At 38.3% G+C, this 20596-nt stretch overlaps 1 protein-coding gene across 1 annotated transcript; it reads left to right on the top strand.

Moving 5' to 3' along the window:
- Positions 1–300: 300 nt before the first annotated feature.
- On the top strand, positions 301–13893 carry SYT5 (synaptotagmin 5). Its single transcript, XM_032236257.1, has 9 exons — positions 301–334; positions 5759–5917; positions 7402–7583; positions 10187–10306; positions 11214–11381; positions 11584–11751; positions 12009–12126; positions 12737–12870; positions 13611–13893. Exons 1-9 carry the CDS (start codon positions 301–303, stop codon positions 13818–13820), a joined length of 1293 nt encoding a protein of 430 aa, XP_032092148.1. The 3' UTR covers positions 13821–13893.
- Positions 13894–20596: the final 6703 nt, after the last annotated feature.

Here is a 20596-nt window from a genome sequence, read left to right as displayed (position 1 = left end):
CACAGAACCAGTAGTAAATATTTGAATTTCACCACTGGCCAAAACCCAGTAATAGATTTAAGCTGTGACTTATTGCTCTTAGGAAATACGATATGCTAATACAAACAAATGCTACAGATCCACTCTCACATGTGTGCACACATATACACACGTGTATGCTATGGTTCAGTTGGGGAATGGAGATGCATTTCTTTACCTGCAAGTCCTTGCCTTTTGAACTTGCCTACTGCACTAAGGTTTTACTAAGTTATGGTTTAGCCTGGCAAGTACTGTAGACTTAACCATTGTGAACTGTTAAGCATGGTTTATAGCACAGTATGGTATGTGAACTCATGTAAGGAATAGTCACCCAACCACAATTCAGCATGGAATACATTGGGGGGAGAAAATAATTTTGAAATAACATTTCAAGGGAAGATCACCTAAAGCAGGGGTCCCCAACAAGGTCGTGCAAGTGACTGGGAGCATTTGTGTGGGTGCAGCTCCACTTATGCTCACATGCGAAGTTCAATTTGTGGAAGTGACACATGCACACCCACCAATTACACAAATGGAATTGCATATGCTTGCATGCATGCTGATGCATGTGCCTGCCATTCCCCCAGCCACCATGCCAGAAAGGTTGGTAGAGAGCTTCTGATCTGAAGAAAGAAAATATGTATCATAGAATAATGGTATATAGATATATGACAAGTGGGATCTCGTCGAAACGTTCCCCAAGATACTCACAAGCTTACACGGGAAAAGACCCAAATACACCAAAACACACACACACACACACACACACACACACACACACACACACACATTATATAGTCTTTTTAGAAATTATGTGCCCTAACCACACAGATATATTTTCTCTTTGGTGGTTTGTTTGCCCCATCTGGTCCTTCAATGTCTTCCAATGGTGTACCCATTGGTTCCACCACAAAACCGCGGACGACAAAATCGCGGTCGATAAAAGCGCGCATTTGACGTCATCACAGTGCGACGAAAACATCGCGCTGTGATTGAAAAATGTAAAAATAAAGCGAAAACCTTACCCTAACACCCCCAAACCTAACCCTAAACCTAACCCTAAACCTAACCCTTAACCTAACCCTAAATCTAACCCTAAACCTAACCTTTAACCTAACACTAAACGTAACCCTAATGCTCTAAACCTAAACCTAACCCTTAACCTAACCCTAACCCTAACCCTAACCCTTACCTTTATGTGAATCGGCTTGCTTTAATTTTAATTTTATTTCAATTTTTAATTTTTTTCGTCACGCTGTGATGACGTCAAATGCGCGCTTTCGTCGATCGCGCTTTTGTGGACCGCGGTTTTGACGGGTCACGGTACCCATTGTCACTGTAACTGGGTCCATCCGCCTTGCTTTCGTCATTCCCTTCTTCTCTTTCCATCCACCATTCCCAGCATTATAGCCTTCTTCAGAGAGCTGGGTTTCTGTACAGTGTATCTAAAGTGGTTTAATATAAGCCTGGTCTCTCTGGATTGATTTGTTCTATAAGCAGTTTGTTTTTGTGTCCAGCGTATTCTCAGAAGTTTTTTTCCCCAACATCAAAAGCATCATTGTTATTTTTTCAATCCTGCTTCCTCAAAATCCAACTTTTGTTTCCACAGAGTGTCACAGTGAATGCCATTGCGTGCAGTAGCCTGATCTTTGTAGGTACAGACACATTACAGCGGGCAACTTCATCCTTGGCAACTTCAAAATCTACGGACTTCAACTACCATCTGAAACCTCGCAATATAGATGGCATTATTCTAACAGCCAAAAATGTAAAGATGCTGGATGGGGGATTCTGGTAGCTGAAGTGCATAAGATTTAAAGTTGCCAAGATTGGACACCCCTGAATTAGGAGCTTCTGTGTATCTTTTCCATGGTCTTCATGGCTCTTCTGGGAATATTTCTTGACTTTTTGAACCTAAAAGTCAAAAACCATTTACCACTTCAATATCTTCCTTGTTGGGTTAGATGTTGTACCTGCTGTTATTAGTCTGGATTTCTTTATAGTCTCATTTTTCACCTGTACTCCTTGACTTTTATTACTAGAGTTTGCAGAATCTTTACATTTATAGCTGTTAAAGTAATGCTGGTATAGCAAAGTTATTGATGTTTCTTCCTTCAATTTTAAAACCACACTCATCTTCTTCCTATCCCAATTCCTTTAAAACATTTCCAGCATATAAACTGAATAAATAAGGGAGAATACATAGTCTTGTCTTGTGCATTTGCCAGCCTGGAGCAAATCTATTCCATCAATTGTGTTTCTGTCTATATTGTGGCTTCCTGACCCATATATAGATAATAGAATGGAATGGAATGTAACAGGAACATGATTGCACACACAAGAAATTTGTCTCCGATGCATATGCTCTCAGTGTACACATACAAGCAGCAAAGTGATAAATCATAAGATACAACCAACAAAATGATAGTCATAAAATGCCCATAGGAGTAGGTAATAGGAAAGATGAGAATATGAGGACAATGAGATATTCAGGGACCCCCTTTTTTCTAAACACATTTCACAGCTTGATATGATCAACACAATCAAAAGCCTTTTTATCATCTTCATAATGCTTCATCGTGACATTTTTTTGGCCTGGTGTATATCAGCAATAATTTAGAAGCTAAGATCTTAAATTGTTCAGATTGTGAGTTTATTATTTACAGTGAATTTATATTACAAAATCTTTCTGTTTTCTAAAATTGCTCTTTCCTTGCTTGAGGGATTCTACTTTTGCTTGTTTGTATGTGTGTGTTTCTTTTACTGCTTATTTGTATGTTCTTTTTCATTTTTCTCCTATTCTCTATTAACAAGATGCTTGTTTAATTTAATTATTCCCTCCTGCCTTGCATGGGGAAAAAAATCTCTTAATTTCACGTTAGCTAGACAATACTTGCCCTCCACTCATCTGTCAGAATTTTTGGCTTAACTAACTATATAGAGACATTAGAGTTGCCAGTTGCTGTCTCTTCTGTTGCCTTTGGCCCTTCTGTTCTTTATGGGATCTCTGGCCTCCAAATTGCTAAAAAGCTGCAGGCGTGTTTCTGGAAGTCTGAATGTTGCTTTCAGACCACGAAGGCATCTGTCTTCCATCACAGAAACATACTACAGTGGCTTCTTTGAAAAGCAGCTATTCCATTCTCTCCACTGAACCTCAGTTTCCCCTTTTGCTTGTGGGAGGAAAACGGCTAAAAAGCTCTAGTACCAGAGTGTATCCTTTTAAACCTTTTCCATTTCTCCTGGCATCTTTTAGAATGATTTAAAATCTATGAGCGGTTGGTTTTCATGATGAGGGTGGCTTTGATAATCTTGGGCACTCTGTGGCAATATAACAGTGCAACAAAACTAAATGGGCAATGCAAGGACTAAATATGGTCTTTGGAATATTTTGAGGAAGCTTGTAAGACAATTGGAATAAATCAGTGGAAGAGAGGGGAACTAAATGATTGAAATTGGATGTGTATGTTGTATAGACAAACCACGGGGGAAACACACATCTGTGCTTGATGGGAATGAAATCAGAAGCTTGAAGGGCTTCCATTTAGCAAATGAATGGATGCATTGGCGCCAGACCATTGATTTAAAAAGTGCCAATCTTGAGAGACATTTATGCTCGAGGCAATGCAGTTACGTTCTCACAAAGAAGAGATGGGGAAGTAAATCTGTACCACAGATTGTAATGCTCCAAATAACAAATGGAGACTGTTTAATTTTTCTTTAAAGGTCAATAAAAAGCGTAACTTGTGGAAAGTTAATCATGGATAATTTATTCTGTCATTTGGTTTTCTACATGCCGGGCTGCAACTGGGATCTAGGCCGGAATTGTGTAGCAGGAAAGATCTCTTTGGACAGATGAGGTCAAGGAGCAGATTGGTTAAGTAGGTTGACAGGTGAGCTGGCAGGCAAGTAGAGAAGAGGTTGAATTCACTGTGGTCTTTTGGGGTGGCTGCAGTAGAGTAAATTTAAAGAAAGAAAAGAAGCTCCATTCATTTTTATAATTAAAGTGAGTGGAAGAGCAAAACTGAATGGGGAAAGTCAGGCGTTTCAATTGTGCTAATAACTCTCTCCTCTCCTGCCACTCCTTCCTGTTTATTTTAATTTGCTTTACGTAAGAGACACTGTTTGGACTGAATGAACAGCATGAAGCAGAGTGTAGGAGTTCGTGGAAAGGTCATTGTGGGAGGATGAGACAAAACCAGGGCCAGCTGATGAGTTGGAAAGCTCTACAACAGTGGTTCCCAAACTTGGCAACTTTAAGACTTGTGGACTTCAACTCCCAGTAGAGCTCTGCTGGCTGGAGAATTCTGGGAGTTGAAGTCCACAAGTCTTAAAGTTGCCAAGTTTGGGAACCACTGCTCTACAAAGTTGAATTCAAAGCTGTCTCCTTTTTAAAATTGGCTGTAAAATGAACAGTTTCTAAGCTCCCTGAAACTTAGTAGGTCCAATTTCCTGGCCAACAATGGGAGGAGTAAATGTATGCCACTTAGATACAGGCAGCAGGAGCTGACTTAGAACTCAGTTGAAATCAGGAGGGAGGGAGCAGAATGAACTGCAGAAATAATGAATGGAAAATGAAGCCCAAATGAAGAAACGTTGGGAATGAACTAAAAAGAAGTAGGTGAAAATAAAGTTTACTGCGATAAACGTCCCCAACTTGGTATCTTTCAGATGTGTTGGTAAAACCCATCACTTGCAACTATCACTAAGGATGACAGGAATTTCGATCCACTTTATTCTAAGTTCTAAGTATTTGAAATGCCCTTTGTGTTGGAGAATATCCAACACAATGTAATATGAAGTTGCTCTTTTAGATGTGTTGCCACGGTGGCCTGGAGCAAATAATGGATGTCTAACTTCATCTAAAGGATCTCTTGAATTCTTAGAAGAAGAATTCGTTCTTTCCATTACAGGTAGTCCCCAACTTAAGACCACAATTAAGCCTGAATTTCTGTTGCTAAATGAGACATTTGTTTAAGAGAGTTTTGCCTCATTTTACAATATTTCTTGTCACAGATGTTAAGTGAATCACTGTTAAGTTGTTAAGCTAGTAATACAATTAACTGAATATGGTTTCTCCATTGACTTTGCTCATCAGAAAGTCAAAAAGGTGATCATGTGACCCTGAGACTCTGCAACCATCATATATATGAGTCAGTTGCCAAGCAGCTGAAGTTTGACCAGGTGGCCATGAGGATGCAGCAACAACATAAGTGTGAAAAATGTTCATGTCACTTTTTTCAGTGCTGCTATAACTTTGGATGGTCACTAAACAAACTCTTACAAGTCAAGGATTGCCTGTATCTAAAGTCTGTTTCAGTAATTTAAAAACCATCTGGATTGATCTTTTTTAAAAAAAATTTTTACAAGAAATAAAGCAGCCAGTTTAAATATAATGCCAGGAGATATTTTAGTGCTTGGGGTTTCAAACCTACCCTGGCCATTGACAGAACAACCTTCAGACCTCTTAGTCATGTCATGTAAAACGATTCTGATAAACTCTACCGCCTCTTCTTCTTTGTTTCCTCCTTCTATATAGAAACGGGGAAATTAAAACTATCATTTCAGGAGTGGGGAGATTATGAGGAACAGAGGGAAGATGCCCTTTTAAAGATACTTCCCTCTTAGATTTCATTATTTAATTTTCAAAGAAGAGGGGGGGGGATCAAAGATTTAGATTACAACCCATAGCAATTGCCAAGAGAGTACATAAATTATCTGCTTTTTCATTCTCACTTTCCAGATTCCACAATGAATGCAGCACGGAGGTCAGCCAGGATAGATTCAGAAGTGACAGAATCCCAGATGGAACCCTCCATCAATGCCACCGAGATGCCCTCCAAGGAGAACGTTTTTTCAAACATGAAAGATAAATTCATGAACAAATTGGGGAAACTGCCAAGTAGGTGAAATTAGGCTGTTTCCAATATCGCATTTCAAACTGGAGGGTGAATCCGATTGAAACTAACTGCCAAGGCTGGTTTATTTAAATCAAATGACTGGATTTTTCAGTATTTTATTATACATAGCCTTATTTTTAATACTGATTATTTGTAAGGCTATCTTTTATAATTCCACAAAATTATAAGCTTTGGTAGCTGTAGCTTTGGGCCACCAAAGCTACAGGCTGTGCAGTTGTTGAATATCAGTTTTTTCTTTCTTTCTTTCTTTCTTTCTTTCTTTCTTTCTTTCTTTCCTTCCTTCTTTATTTATTTCTTTCTCTGATTGAGTCAATGATTCTAGGTGGCTTACAATTCAAACACTGCACATTTTTCATGAAGCACAGATAAAAAATGCACAGGTTATGACCATTTAAATGTTAAAGGCCAATAAGCCGAGTGCCTTGCATGCCTTGTTCAGGCCCTTATGTGACACTTCTTTAATACTCCATTTCCATTGTACATAACATGATCATGTTTCTTCTAATATATCCCTCTCTTTTTCTTGTAACAAAGATGGCAGAACTTCTTTTGTCAAAAATTCATTCTTTGTGGGAGACCAACTACTATGCATTAACTTTCAGCCAACATTTTCACATCCTAACATTTCTCACCCATCTTCCTATGCATAGTCACCAAGATACAACACTTCATTTACTCGCTGTAACTTTTTACCGTTTAAATATAACTTGCAATGGTTCACTCCATTTCCCTGTCAAGCAGAACCTTGGTCTTCCATATTTCTACTGCAGCATATAGCTAATATTTGCTATAGATTCATTAGATTTCTCAATCAACAAAAAGAGGTTGCTGCATAAAATGTGGGATTCCACAAATGCTTAATAATTTCTCCCTTCTGACACATTAAGACCTATAATTTCATAATAAATTTATTATTTATTATAATGGTTAGTTACACAGTCAGCTAGATGTTTAGGCTGACATCTAAAATAAATAGATTATCGTTATTGTATATACCACTTTGTGAAATTGCAGCTGGCAGTTCTTGAGCTTGTGTTGATCTCAATACCCATCCATTTATTAACCGGGTCTATTAAGATCAGCCTGAGATCAGCCAAGGCCCATTAGATATTCCTAGTGATAATTGTTGTTGTTGTTAGTTGCGAAGTCGTGTCTGACCCATCGCGACCCCATGGACAACGTTCCTCCAGGCCTTTTTGCCTTTTTTGCCAACTGTCCATGGGGTTTTCATGGCAAAGATACTGGAGTGGGATGCCATTTCCTTCTCCAGTAGATCATGTTTTGTCAGAGTTCTCTGCTAGGACCTGTCCATCTTGGGTGGCCCTGCATGGCTTAGCTCATAGCTTCATGAGTGATTATTAGGAAAAGTCAAATTTAAGCAGGAAGTGATATAACATGAGGCAACCACTTTGCTCCAGAATCTGTGGCATCTCCTTTCACTGGTCTCCTTTTCCGTCTACTCTAGTACCACCATGGGCTTTGGCCACCATTCTCATTGTTGCTGGCCTCTTGCTTCTCTGCTGCTGCTTCTGCGTTTTTAAAAAATGCTGTGGCAAGAAGAAGAAAGGGAAGAAAGGCAAAGACAAAGTCAAGGCACAAATCAACATGAAGGAAGTGAAGGAGTTGGGCAAAAGCTACATTGATAAGGTGATCAGTGAGTTTTTTTTCCTACAGCTCCCCAAACTGAGGATCTACACATCTTGCATAAAGGAACCTCCCTGACTTCAAAACCAGTTATTAATAATCAGAGGTTGCATGTTTGGGGCAAAGGCCAGAGTTTGTCCTTCAAATGAGCCTGTTCCCACCGTGCAGACTACAAATTGTTCTGTAAAACCAATAGCCTGAAAAGAGGATAGTGGGTCAAATACAGAGTCTTAAAAGTGGAGAAAATGTCTGCTGTTTTCCAAATATCTCCCAGAATTAAGTATAGCACATTTGAGGACTTTTCCTTGAAACATATAGAAAACACTATTATCTAGGGCAGGGGTGTCAAACTCAATTTCATTGAGGGCCACATCAGGGGTATGTTTGACTTCAGGGGACCAGGTGTGTGGCTGGAGTGTGTGGCTGGGATGGATGTGGCCAGCTTGATGCCATCTGTCAAGGCTCTGTTTTCGGCCACGGCAGCCTCCTGCAGCCCTCTTCCCCCCCCCCCCCCAGCTTCATTTTCACTGGCAGAGGGCTGCAGGAGGCCATTGCGGCTGAAAACGGGGTCTGGGCAGGCCGTGCACAGCCCTCCCACTCTCCACTTTCATTGGCAGAGGCACCGTGGGCTGGTCCTTTGCTGTTTCCATGGTGGGCCTGTGGACCGGATCTAAGCACCCCACAGGCCAGATCTAGCCCGTGAGCCTTGAGTTTAATACTTCTGGTCTAGGGGAATATCAGAAGGTCACACATTTTGTTGCTAGTATTTCAAGTTACTGTGGGTAATAGGGGAAGAAATGTTAGCTATGATTGCCCAAGCAGAAAAGTCATAGTAGAGCAGATGGCGCAATGATAAGAAAATATCATTACAGCAGGCAACTGCTGGAACAAATGACAGACAATAACCTGATTTAGGGGCAAGATGAAGAACTACAATTCCAGGGAGAAAGAGGAGGAGGGGAGGCTGTCCAAAGCCCTTTCCTTCCGGAAAACTCTGGAAACAGCACTGATTCTTGACTCAAGCAGAATAGTTTCAATTAAATGTGTTCTGTACAATGTCACACAAGGAGGCAGTCTTGAGATAAAGAAAATTGAATTCAGAATTGTGAAGGAAGGAAACGGGGCATTATCGGAAATAAAAACCAGGCCGATGCAAGGTGGAAGAACGCTCACCATTTTCCTTGGAAGCCTTGGCCTTTCCCCCCATTTCAAATTCGAAATCATAACATTGTAGAGGAGGCTGCCATTAACAGGGAGAACCACTTGACTCGTGGATTTTTCTGAGTGCAGATCCGTTTGTAAAAACAAAAGAATGAAGTGGGAATATGAATTGTAGAGGTTTTTGTAGCACTCAAACTAGTGAAAAGAAGGGGCTGTTTGTCTTCTCCATAATATTTTCTAAGTCTCACATAATTAATCCCTGGGGTTCTATATTTACAAGGGGAAAAATACAGGCCTAATAAAACAGAAATGTTTCTCAACCTTAGCAGCTTTGAGATGAGTGGATTTCATCTCCCAGAATTCTCCACACAACTTAAGTCACTGAGGTTGAGAAATACTCATACAGAGAATAGGAAATACAGCTCAATTTTGAGGATTTTTTTGCCCAGAAGGCAGGTAACTGGTGATTGTAAGATGTTAAACTTGTGAATGCTACAAAAAGGCTTCTTCTTCCATAGAAGAAAACCATAGAGTCAATGACTAGAATGCAGCATCTTGAAAGTTCTATTTATGTTAAGCTAAGCTGACTCTGAGGGAATCAGGGAATCAAAATGTTTATTCCAGCATCCTCTCCACCATTTTATTTGCATTGCTACCAGTGACAAAGTAATTCTTCCTCCATCTTTTATTTGTTCAGATTCCTTCAATAATTGCACTAATTCATCTGATCAGTGTTAGCAGGAATATTAGGTTGCCTCCTCCATATGTGAGGTCTTTTTTCTCATTGCTATTGTATATTTTCTCATTGCTTCCAGGACTCTCATGCTATGTCTCTTTTTCACCAGAATTTAGAGGAAATTCTAAAGAACAGGAGAACAGGCATTAAAATATTGAAGGATTTGACATCTGAATAACATCCATTTGTTAAGATCAGCATTGTCTGATAGATTTATGTACGATGGAAGGGAAAATTCACAATGAGTGGAATTTATGAGGATGTAGGAGCCTATACAAGTTGATTAGAGGTGGGTTGCTCCCGGTTCGGCCCAGATCGGGCAAACTGGTAGTAGCGGCAGCGGGAGGCTCCGCCCACCCACATGTCACGCAAGCGCAGGCGCAAATGTGGCTGAATCGGTAGTAAAACAAAATGGCAACCCAACACTGAAGTTGATGTAAACCTAGCACTGACTGAATGTTTGTATCAGGGACCACTTAACAGCTGATCAACTGAAACCAGCTTTTTCCCCATGCCTTTCAAGGATTATAACCACCAGAATTGCCAAGCAGGATGGCACTCAAATTCTGAGATGTGATATCTCAACATATATGGAGGATTCAAAATTGGATAAAGAATGAGACTGAACAAAAGTTGGTGCAGAAGTTGTTCATCTACTTAATTCCTAATGCTTCTCTGTTGATTATTTTAACCATTTCCTTCCTTCCAGGTACAGCCAGAGGTTGAGGATTTAGATCCATCATTGTTACAGGAATCCGAAGTAGAGAAGCCAGAGGAGAAACTGGGGAAACTCCAGTACTCTCTTGATTATGACTTCCAGAGCACACAGGTGGGCAAGATAAATATGTGTCTCAGCTTCAAACAGTTGCAGACTAATCTTCGTGTTCCTGTCAGTTTAGGAAGCTGCTGAAGCACCATCCAGAAAATAAGAAATGTATTGTCAAGAAAAGACAAGTTCTGCAAAGTTACTTGCACGTTCTGATTTATGAATAGTGATACATGTGGAAAAATAATTACTCTAATATAAAAGGAAGTACAATAGAGCTTTCTATAATGGGAAAGATGGTGACCAGGTCACTGTCCTCTTTCTGCTGCCAATTCTGGATGAGCATTTTTAGTGTCTCTTCTTTTAAAACTAGAACTAGATAAATTTCCAAAAGGATTCAATCAAATGAAGGATTATTTCACCATAAAATAGGACAGCTAGGCCATTTACTTTCGTTAACTGTATTACGTTTCTGCAGTAGTTACAGTCCTTTCATCCTATCCTATTGGCAATATTTGAAATTAAATGTACAAGGAAATGTCATACAGGAGTTCAGCAAAATAATATACATTTTATATTTGAAAGTCCCAGGTTCTAACTCCAGCTCATACCTTTTCCAAAAATAATTGGAAAATATCAGTTTTTTTCCCCATCACCTTAGCTGTTTTTAGTGGTCAACTTCTATCACAAAATTCATTCTCTTTACCTCCTTAATGGGTGGAAGAAAAAAGACAATAGTTAGTATAGAAAAAATAGAATTAGAAGATAACCTTATCTAGACTTTTTTTAAATGTTGTGGATAGAGTAAGGTGATGACAATGACATGTTTAAAGGTGCTTGAGGAAATTCCTGTTTGTCAGAATATACTTCAGAGGAACCGAGAAATCCTGAGTTGGATAGAACAATGATTTGGCTCAATGGAAGGCATTTTCCTAAGTTTGAATGCTTTCATTTTAAACCTTTCCCCCAGCTGGTTGTGGGTATTATACAAGCTGCTGACCTCCCAGCGCTGGACATTGGGGGCACCTCTGATCCTTATGTCAAAGTCTTCCTGCTTCCAGAGAAGAAGAAAAAGTTTGAAACCAAAGTTCATCGCAAAACTCTCAATCCTACATTTAATGAATCTTTCACCTTTAAAGTAAGTTCATGTTTCTTTTCTTTTCACCAAAGTTACAAAAATACACAAATACATTTCTTCTACCTCCTCCTAGTTCTGGTCTCCCCTCATCTATTATGGAACTTCCCTTCATTTCACACCTCTAATCCCTCACCTACCAACAAATGCTCAACCGAAAGTGTCCATAATTTAATCCTGTATCTCCATTATGTTTAATGAATAGGTCCCTTATTCAGAACTCGGTGGTAAGATCCTCGTCATGGCCGTCTACGACTTTGACCGTTTCTCCAAGCATGATGTCATTGGTGAGATCCGTATCCCCATGAACACGGTGGACCTGGCACACGTGATTGAGGAGTGGCGAGATCTGCAGTCAGCAGAGAAGGAGGAGGTAAGAACTTGTGCATAAATTTAGACAAAAAGCTCTAACTGAAAGGTAGTTTAAAAATTGCATTAGTGGCTTTATATATATTAGAAATGGGAAATGCTTTTCTTTGGAAAACTACCACATGACTGGGGTAATAACCAACCAACTCATGGGGAATTGATTATCTTCTTGAAAGGTAATCAAGAATTTGACAATGGCATCAATATCTTATGAGAAATATCCATCCTAGCTTTGAAATAATTGTTCATTTCTTTCTATAGCATGAGAAGTTGGGAGACATTTGTTTTTCACTCCGATATGTCCCTACTGCTGGGAAACTGACAGTGATTGTGCTAGAAGCCAAAAATCTCAAAAAGATGGATGTGGGAGGGCTTTCAGGTAAGAATTACACCATTAGATTTAACTTTAATTGCTGAACATTTTAATGTCCCATATGATCACTTTGGGGGCATTCTGAAGCCCCTCCTATTCTCTCATAATTTCTGGCTTCAACTTTTCCTGGTTATAAAAGCAAACTGTCCCCATGGGAAAAGAGGTGAGGAGAAGTAATGAAGTATACAATTCTCAAGAGCTTGTAAATATATATAATATTCATATGAAGAATAGGAATGGAAATTAGACTTCAGACTGTCCCTGGGTGGGAGGTCAAAAAAGGCCACTTACCTATTCAATACTATTCAGCTGAGTCTTTGTAGGGGGTTTTTTTTTAAAGAGAAATGAGCCAGGTCCTTTAAGTTAGATTAACAGTTGTTCAACATATGGGAATAAACATACGTAGCATTCGTTCTTGATTTGGCTGTTCAATGAATGCTTTAAAACTTGCCATGAAAAATTGCTTTTGTCAACAATGAAAATACATACATAAATACAACTATTTTGCCCTTTGTTGCTTTCCCAGAAATGGCTTTAAAATTAAATTCTCTCATCGGGGTATTGGGAGTAAGAGAATCATAAAGCATTTTCATACTTTTTTGTCATCCTACGACAGATCCATATGTGAAGATCCATCTCATGCAGGGAGGGAAACGTATCAAGAAGAAGAAAACAACCATCAAGAAAAATACACTGAATCCCTATTATAATGAATCCTTCAGCTTTGAGGTGCCTTTTGAACAAATCCAGGTAAATCTTCCTTCCCTGTGCAATATCATTTCACTTGAAAATATGCTCCAATTATTTCCAGTCACTTTTATCTGTCCAAAATTGGCACTACTTGTTTCAAAACAGGAGTTACTGGACTATTGTATGTATTTCATTTGAAGGCCTTGAACTAGTTTGTTTTGCAAGGTGGTTTGCTATTGTGCATACTGCAAGCCAAAGCTCTTTGTAACTCATCCCAGAATCTATGTTCTTAAGGAATCAACAAGGCACCTTCCTGCCAAAGTTAAAGTCAATATACCCAATGCCTAATATGCTGGGAAAGAATGGTGTGGAGTTTGCTACAGTTATTATATGATTCGCTTGTCTTAGAGAATAAAAATCCTCAGAACTTTGCAAAGCTCAAGGATAATTAATGCCTTAATGCCAAGAGTCATTGTTGGATAATTTGTCTCTGTTAACTTTCACTTGACTTGAAGGATCAAACTATTTGGAAGCCAAAGGTCTTGGAAATTCAGATAATTGTGAAGCTGAAAGAGGAGAAGTGATGGGTTCAAACCGGCATCTTTTTCTTTCCCCTCTCTGCCATTATTCCTGCAAGCTGGACTATCTAGGCCACATGCCTCTGTTTGGAACTCAAGATGGAGAAATGGAAGCTAAAAACAGAAATGGCCAGTGGGCAACAGTGGTAGGAAAGGCAGTTGAATTCATACATCCCTCCAATTACCTTTCATGCTGATGACCAACCTTTTCTCTTTCTATAGAAAGTCCAAGTTGTCCTGACGGTGCTGGATTACGATAAACTAGGCAAGAACGAGGCCATTGGGAAGATCTTTGTAGGCTGTAATGCCACGGGTACCGAGCTGCGCCATTGGTCTGATATGCTGGCCAATCCCCGGAGACCTATTGCTCAGTGGCACACTCTGCAACCTGAAGATGAGGTGGACGCAGCAATTGGAATTAAGACCTCTTGATATCCTTCATTTCCAAGCCGACTTCTCCGGCAACCATTCCATCTCCCATCCAAAGCAAATGGGAGTGTGTGTTGAGGCTCCCCTGAATATGCCTGTTGGGGGGGGAGGGAAGGTAACCTGTGAGCTTGTCTCTTTTCTCAGAGCCATTTCTTGTTTGGAAAAAAAAAAACCTCAGAGAGAAAAAAAAAACTTTTTAACCCACTGTGTGAAAAAAGAAAAGAATGCTTACTTAGTAATTGGAGACAAGTGACAGATTTACTATGTCAACCATGAAGCTTACAAAGCAATTTATGCAGATTTAGATACATATTTTAGATTTGATTTATGCATTTAAAAATCAAGCCTTATGTAAAAACAGCCTTCCCCCCCTCAAGAGCATTACTAAATAGTAATAGTTTATCTGTCAAATATGGCAATCAGACTTATTTACTGTTAATTCTCTTTATTTGATTACACTATAGGTTCAAAATTAAATTTCTTTAAGGGATATCATTTCATACACATTTTGAATGTGCTGTGTTACCATATTTGAATATTAGACCTTGTATTGAAATCTATAGTCAACAATATTTACAAATATATGTTTAATAAGAGATTTTCTAAAAGTTGCAAATGAGCTCCAATTACAATAACTAAAAATTTTGGAGACTGTATTATAAAACAACTTTATAAAACTAGATCTTGGATGAAAATATAAAAGAACACTTGAAAACTTAGTTTAAAAATAAGTTTTCTACTATTTCATAGTGGCTTTAAGATGACTAAGGCTAGAATTTATATCCATTTAGCTGGAAGTAAATTTATTTAATTCAAAGATATTCTGAGAAGATGTTATAGGTTTGCAGGATAAGAGTGAGATTAGATTTTCTGGATTCTGTACTTCAGATATACTCCTCCTTATTAACACTCTATCCAAAATAGGACTAGGTAGGTTAAAATTGTAAAATGTCATATGTGTAGATTCCATATGTAACATTTTAGTAAACATAATGTAGGATATTCTAACCATCTTCCACATACTAGAAACAATAATTTATAGAGCCTGCAGTTTGATGCTAGAATATAATAGTGTGTTAAGCTATTCATAAGGTTTGTTGGTTTGTTTTCAATTACATTTTTTGGGTTTTATAACAGTTTTGCTTATGCATTTATCTGTTTGACAACTTGTGCTTTATAATATGTATGTTTATGAAATGTTTGATATTAATAAGAGTATTAGGGAAAATTTGCTACAAACTTCCTGAAAGCAGGTTATATTTACTAGCATTTTACTACCCAACTTGTAATAATTTTGCTTTGTTAAAACATGTTTACATTTTTGCTACAAGCTTAAAACTAATTTATTATACAATTGCAATAGGTTTCCTGTTTATTAGAAAGCAGTTTGAAGCATTTTATAAATGGAAAAAATACATTTATCCAAGAAGTTTACTCTTGGATTTAAAATGTTTGACAGTAGTTTTACAAAGGCCTAAAACATGTTTACAATGCTTTTGGTATAGCAACATTACAATTTATTAGACATATTCTATAATTGTTTAAAATTTGGATGACTTGCTAAGAATTTATAAGCTGATTACACTGCCAGCTATTTTCAGCAGAATCAAAATTAAGGGGAATAAATATAAACTACAAAAGTTTTGTTTTATAATCCTGAATTAAAATACATATATGTAACTTTTATGCCAAAATTTTGTCTATGTTAGCAAATTCTGGATAGGATCATAATCCTTCAAAAATATGCCCTTCTTTAAAAAATAAAATAAAATTAGACTTTTTGATACTAATATTAGAATTTTTACCCATATTTTTATAGCACTTGCTGAAATTGATTTCTCATCCCATTACTATAGTTTTAAATCTTGCAGGTGCTTTTAGCTCCAAGGGAAGGGATAACCCACCTTTACCAGAGAATAACCATCATTTTAACAATAAGCCTCACCTCTAAGACTACCTATTAATGACTGTATTAGAAAAAAGACTAAGGGTTAAGCATTACTATTCTCAATACATGATTATACAAATATTTATAGAAAAAGAATGCTACAGTTCTTATCTAATAGTTCTAGTTGAGGCAAAATTGCTTATTTCCACTTCCTAATTTTGGCTATAAATTAATGGTTGTTTTTTAACCTTGCTGTAAAATAAGAACTGAGGTAAAAAAAATGGGAATAAGATCTTACAGTGCAATCCCTATATACTATACCCATCGCTTATATATATAACTAATGGAGCTAAATGGATATATGATTGATGCCTTAGTAATTCTGTTTTAGGGAGAAAAAATTTAAAGACATCTAGAACAAACAGATATACCATTATTTGTCCTCCTATCACTGCTTTCACATTCTCCTAGATAGTCGTATTTCTCAGTTTGGTGCCCTCCAGGTATGCAAGTAAGGTTATGACTTCAATTAACCTGAGCCACTTAAGCTGGAGTGAGGGCAAATGTAGTTTGTTGTATCAGAAGTGCACAAAACTGAAGAGAGCTTCTAAGAATTCGATAGTTTCTATGTCTTTCACCGAGCTGGTGATAGAAATGGTGAGATGGCTGAATCTATAACAGTATTGGATAAGAGAAGCCACTGGGATACCTTGAAAAGCTGAAGCATGTTGTATAGGGACGATGTTTCAAAAGCCATAGTCCACACCTTTGCTTATTCCTGAGTAACAGGGTATTTCACTTCCAGAAAAGCATGCAAGAATTTGTAATAAGTGGCTTAAAATTTAGGGTCTTTGACAAAGAAAAACAGATGGTCTGCTTATAGGTAGTCCTCAATTTATGACCACAACTGAGCCCAAAATATTTGTTGTTAAGCAAGAAAATTGTTAAGCCCCATGTTATAATATTTTTTGCCACAGTTGCTAAGCAAGTCACTGCTGTTGTTAACTGAATCATGAGGCGGTTAAGCAAATCTGACTTTGCTTGATAGAAACCAGCTGGGAAGGTTACAAATGGGGGTCACATAACCCCGGGGCATTGCAGATGTCATAAATATATGCCAGTTGCCAAGTGCCCAGATTTTAATCACTCAACCATAGGGATGCTGCAATGGTCGTAAATGTGAAAACTGGTCATAAAACACTTTTTTCAGTGCCATTGTAACTTTGGTCATTAAACAAATGGTTGTAAATTGAGGACTGCATGTATTTCATTCATGTACAATAAAATATTTACATAGTTCCTCGGAAGATAATATTGAGAAACAGAATTGTAAATCAGTTTATTTATAATAAAAGAAGTAGTCATTGTATCAACTGACAACAATTAGAAATGTTTATTTGGGATTCATAGATCTGACTATAAATTAGATGTCTGTCTTACTCCAAACAGGATATTCATACTATCTCATTTTCTGAATAAGGGACATGGTTTCAATTTGTTTTTAAATTTTAACAATATTTCTGATGAACAGTTAATAAAACAGTTCGATGATTTTCAGTTTTGTTTTCAAGATTTCAGTATAATACATGAGAAAAGTCATGTCGATTCCCATCCTGTGCTGAGTAAAAATGTATTTCATTTCTCTAGAAGAGACAACCACCTCACATAATTAGACTGACGCTCTCAAAAGTACTATCATTTCAGACATTGATTTAAATGGATCACTTTCATTTTATCCAAGAAAGGGAAAAGATATATTAATACTTAACTGGTGCAAACTAGGATAATATAAAGAGAATGTTGATCGTCATTTTTTTAGTCAGTGAATTTTTTTTTTTACTAATAGCTTCATGTGGAGATGTATTGGGATTTAATGATGCCCCACTTCAGCAAACAGATATTTTTTTAAAAAAAAAACTAGGCCAAGATTTTTGCCCATGAACGGCATGGTGGCCATTTTGTTTTCTGGTTTGTGCGTTTTTGTAGTTGTGGTGTTGATAGTTATACATTTATCCACTTCACTTTAAAATATGCCTCACTCTGTTAGCCTCATCACATTAATCCCCACTGAGCTGCCGCATACATCTCTTTTACTCTGAATTATGAACGTTAGTGGGGACATTCAATATGGCAGTTGCTGAGCCATGAGATGTTTAGTATGTCGAACAGTTGATCATTCCATGCAGCTGAAAGTTCACTTCATTTTCCTTTTCTCAGTCCTTGAGAATTGATCAATATATCAAAGATAATATTGGAACTGTCGGTCAGTGCTGTGTGCTGTACTTCCATCCACTGTAGCTTGCTAATAATTCAATCTTTTTCTCAACTTCTACACATCCTTTCCACATTTTAGCATCAGTAAGTATGTAGATGTCTAAATCAACTACCCAGCATTGGAAAGGGGTCACCTTCTAAGTTTTGAAGAGTTGTATAACTGTTATAATTGAAGGGATTGTGTAAAGTGCAGAAGGCTTTGTAACTCTGGTGTGTGTTGTTTCTATTCCCTTTGTTCCTATGAATTACCCTCTGAGCGGTACTGTCCTTTCAAAGCCGCTTCTACTCCTCTTTTGAAATCAGTTTTAATATTGATGTATTTGACCAAACAGTACTCTTGGCTGTTAATAAATAAGAAATCTCTATATTTCAATTGTGTTGCTTCTTATTCTTTTTGCTTAAGGTTCTACTGGGGTTGGGGAAGAGCTTGGAAAACATTCTCATCCTATTGTAAGATTCTATCCTGTTCACTTATACTTTTGTTAATGGTATTGAATCTGTGATGGCTCAGTGGCTAAGATGCTGAGCTTGTCAATCAGAAAGGTTGGCAGTTTGATGGCTCAAATCCCTAGTGCCGCATATGGGAGTGAGCTCCCGTTACTTGTCCCAGCTTCTGCCAACCTAGCAGTTCAAAAGCATGTAAAAATGCATGTAGAAAAATAGGGACCATCTTTTGTGGGAAGGTAACAGCGTTCCATGTGCCTTTGGCGTTTAGTCATGCCAGCCACATGACCACGGAAATGTCTTTGGACAGCACTGGCTCTTCGGCTTTGAAACAGAGATGAGCATCGCAACCTAGAGTCAGGAACAAGTAGCACATATGTGCGAGAGGAACCTTTACCTTTACTGAATCTTCAAAGCTAAATGCAGGGTCATTTCATTGCACTAACTCTAACTAATCCTTATTTTTTTTCTCCATCTTAATCCAGCCTTCCACAACCAACTCTTACAAGATATTTGGGGAACTATAATTCAAGAATTCCAAGTTAATGTGACCAGTGTTCCCTCACTAGGAAGCAGGTTGGGTGAGGAAATTCAATTGTGAAAATCCTATATTTCTAATACTATTTTGCCTATATTTTTAATTCATTTATTCTAAAGTGAGTGGAATAACAAAACATTCCCAAAGGTGCTTTTTCAAAAGGCAACTGGAATGTCTTTGTTTTTTCCTTAAAGACATTTCGTTTCTTATCCAAGAAGCTTCTTCAGTTCAGAACTGAAGAAGTTTCTTGGATGAGAAGAAAAATACCTTCAAGGAAAATTTTTAAAAGTCCAGTTGCCTTTTGAAAAAGCACCTTTGGGAGAACCATGACCTGGATGACTGAGAATCTCCAAGACATAACACATTGCTAGTTAGTATCATAAGGGAGACAGCTAACCATCCCTGTTTCATTGGACTTACTCCCACCCTACAGTGGTCTAAATAAGAGAAGTAAGATATGGACCCAAGCACTGCATAATTTGTTGAAGATACCTGAGAATATCATAGAAAACCAAGAAAACAAAGAAATCATTAAACCAATCAACACAGTGTTCTCTCACTGGAGGCACAAATGGCCAGGCTCACATTACCCTTCTTCAGACACCTTATGCAAAGACCCAGTTCTCTGGAAAAGGCTCTAATGACAGAAGGTGGAAGGAAAGAAAGAGAAGTAAAGGACAAGCAGCAGTTAGATGGATGGACTCAATTTCAATATGGAAATGATTGCATCATTGAGATGAACCTCAGATAAAAGAACAGATTAGAGACGGAGGATGTTCTAGGAGTTGTTACCAATTTGATGGCATATAATCAACTATATATTAACCTGCCACCTTTTGCAACCAAAGAGCAAAACGAGTGGTGCAGCTTCTTTCTAAAGTGACTGCTGAATTGCAATTATTTATTATGCCTCGACAATCCCTATTGACAATAATCTTTGCCTGGTGCAGTATCAGAGCTAACCTATCTAGGTTGCAAAACTCTGGCCCACCCCTAGAAGGAAGCCAAGAGAGTCTTCCAATTTTAATTCCTATACACCTAAATGATTTTATTCTGTTTATTGCACGGATGTCTGCATGTTATTACTCCGTACATTACTTTGGTTTCGGTTAGGCAAAGCAGCACATTAAATTAAAAGAAGGGGGGGGGGCTCTCCCCATGCAATAAACTGCATTAATGCAATCAGCAAGGGAGTACTGCTTCTCTCGTAGATAAACATTTCCCCCTCCGGTTTCTTCCATTTTAAACTTCTTTTAGCCACCCGGGAGCATCCCCACCCCCGCTCCCCCAAGCAGTTCGTGACTGCATCCACAGAGACTTCTATGTTATTATGACGGCAGATTGGTGAGTACATATAATGTACGCTAGGCTTATAAACGGTCTTGAAATGGAAGGAAGGGGTGGAGAAACGCCATTTCATTCAAACGACGAAGAAGCGGAGAAAGCGTCTCTCTGAGGTAACCTATGCCAGGCTCGCCGATGCATCACCGCAGGCCCCGTTGCCAGGGAGACCGCGTCCCTAACTACCCGACACGCCTCGCCTATTTTTCCTTTTCCTGGGCTTGGATTGGCTATCGCGCGTCCTATGGCGCGACTGATTGAACAGGGAGCTGTCTGTCACGACTTCCATCAGGA

Source organism: Thamnophis elegans, chromosome Z (assembly GCF_009769535.1).
Source record: "Thamnophis elegans isolate rThaEle1 chromosome Z, rThaEle1.pri, whole genome shotgun sequence".
Taxonomy (NCBI): domain Eukaryota; kingdom Metazoa; phylum Chordata; class Lepidosauria; order Squamata; family Colubridae; genus Thamnophis; species Thamnophis elegans.
Note: the sequence above shows the minus strand (reverse complement) of the source record. Positions and strands in the feature narration are given on the sequence as shown.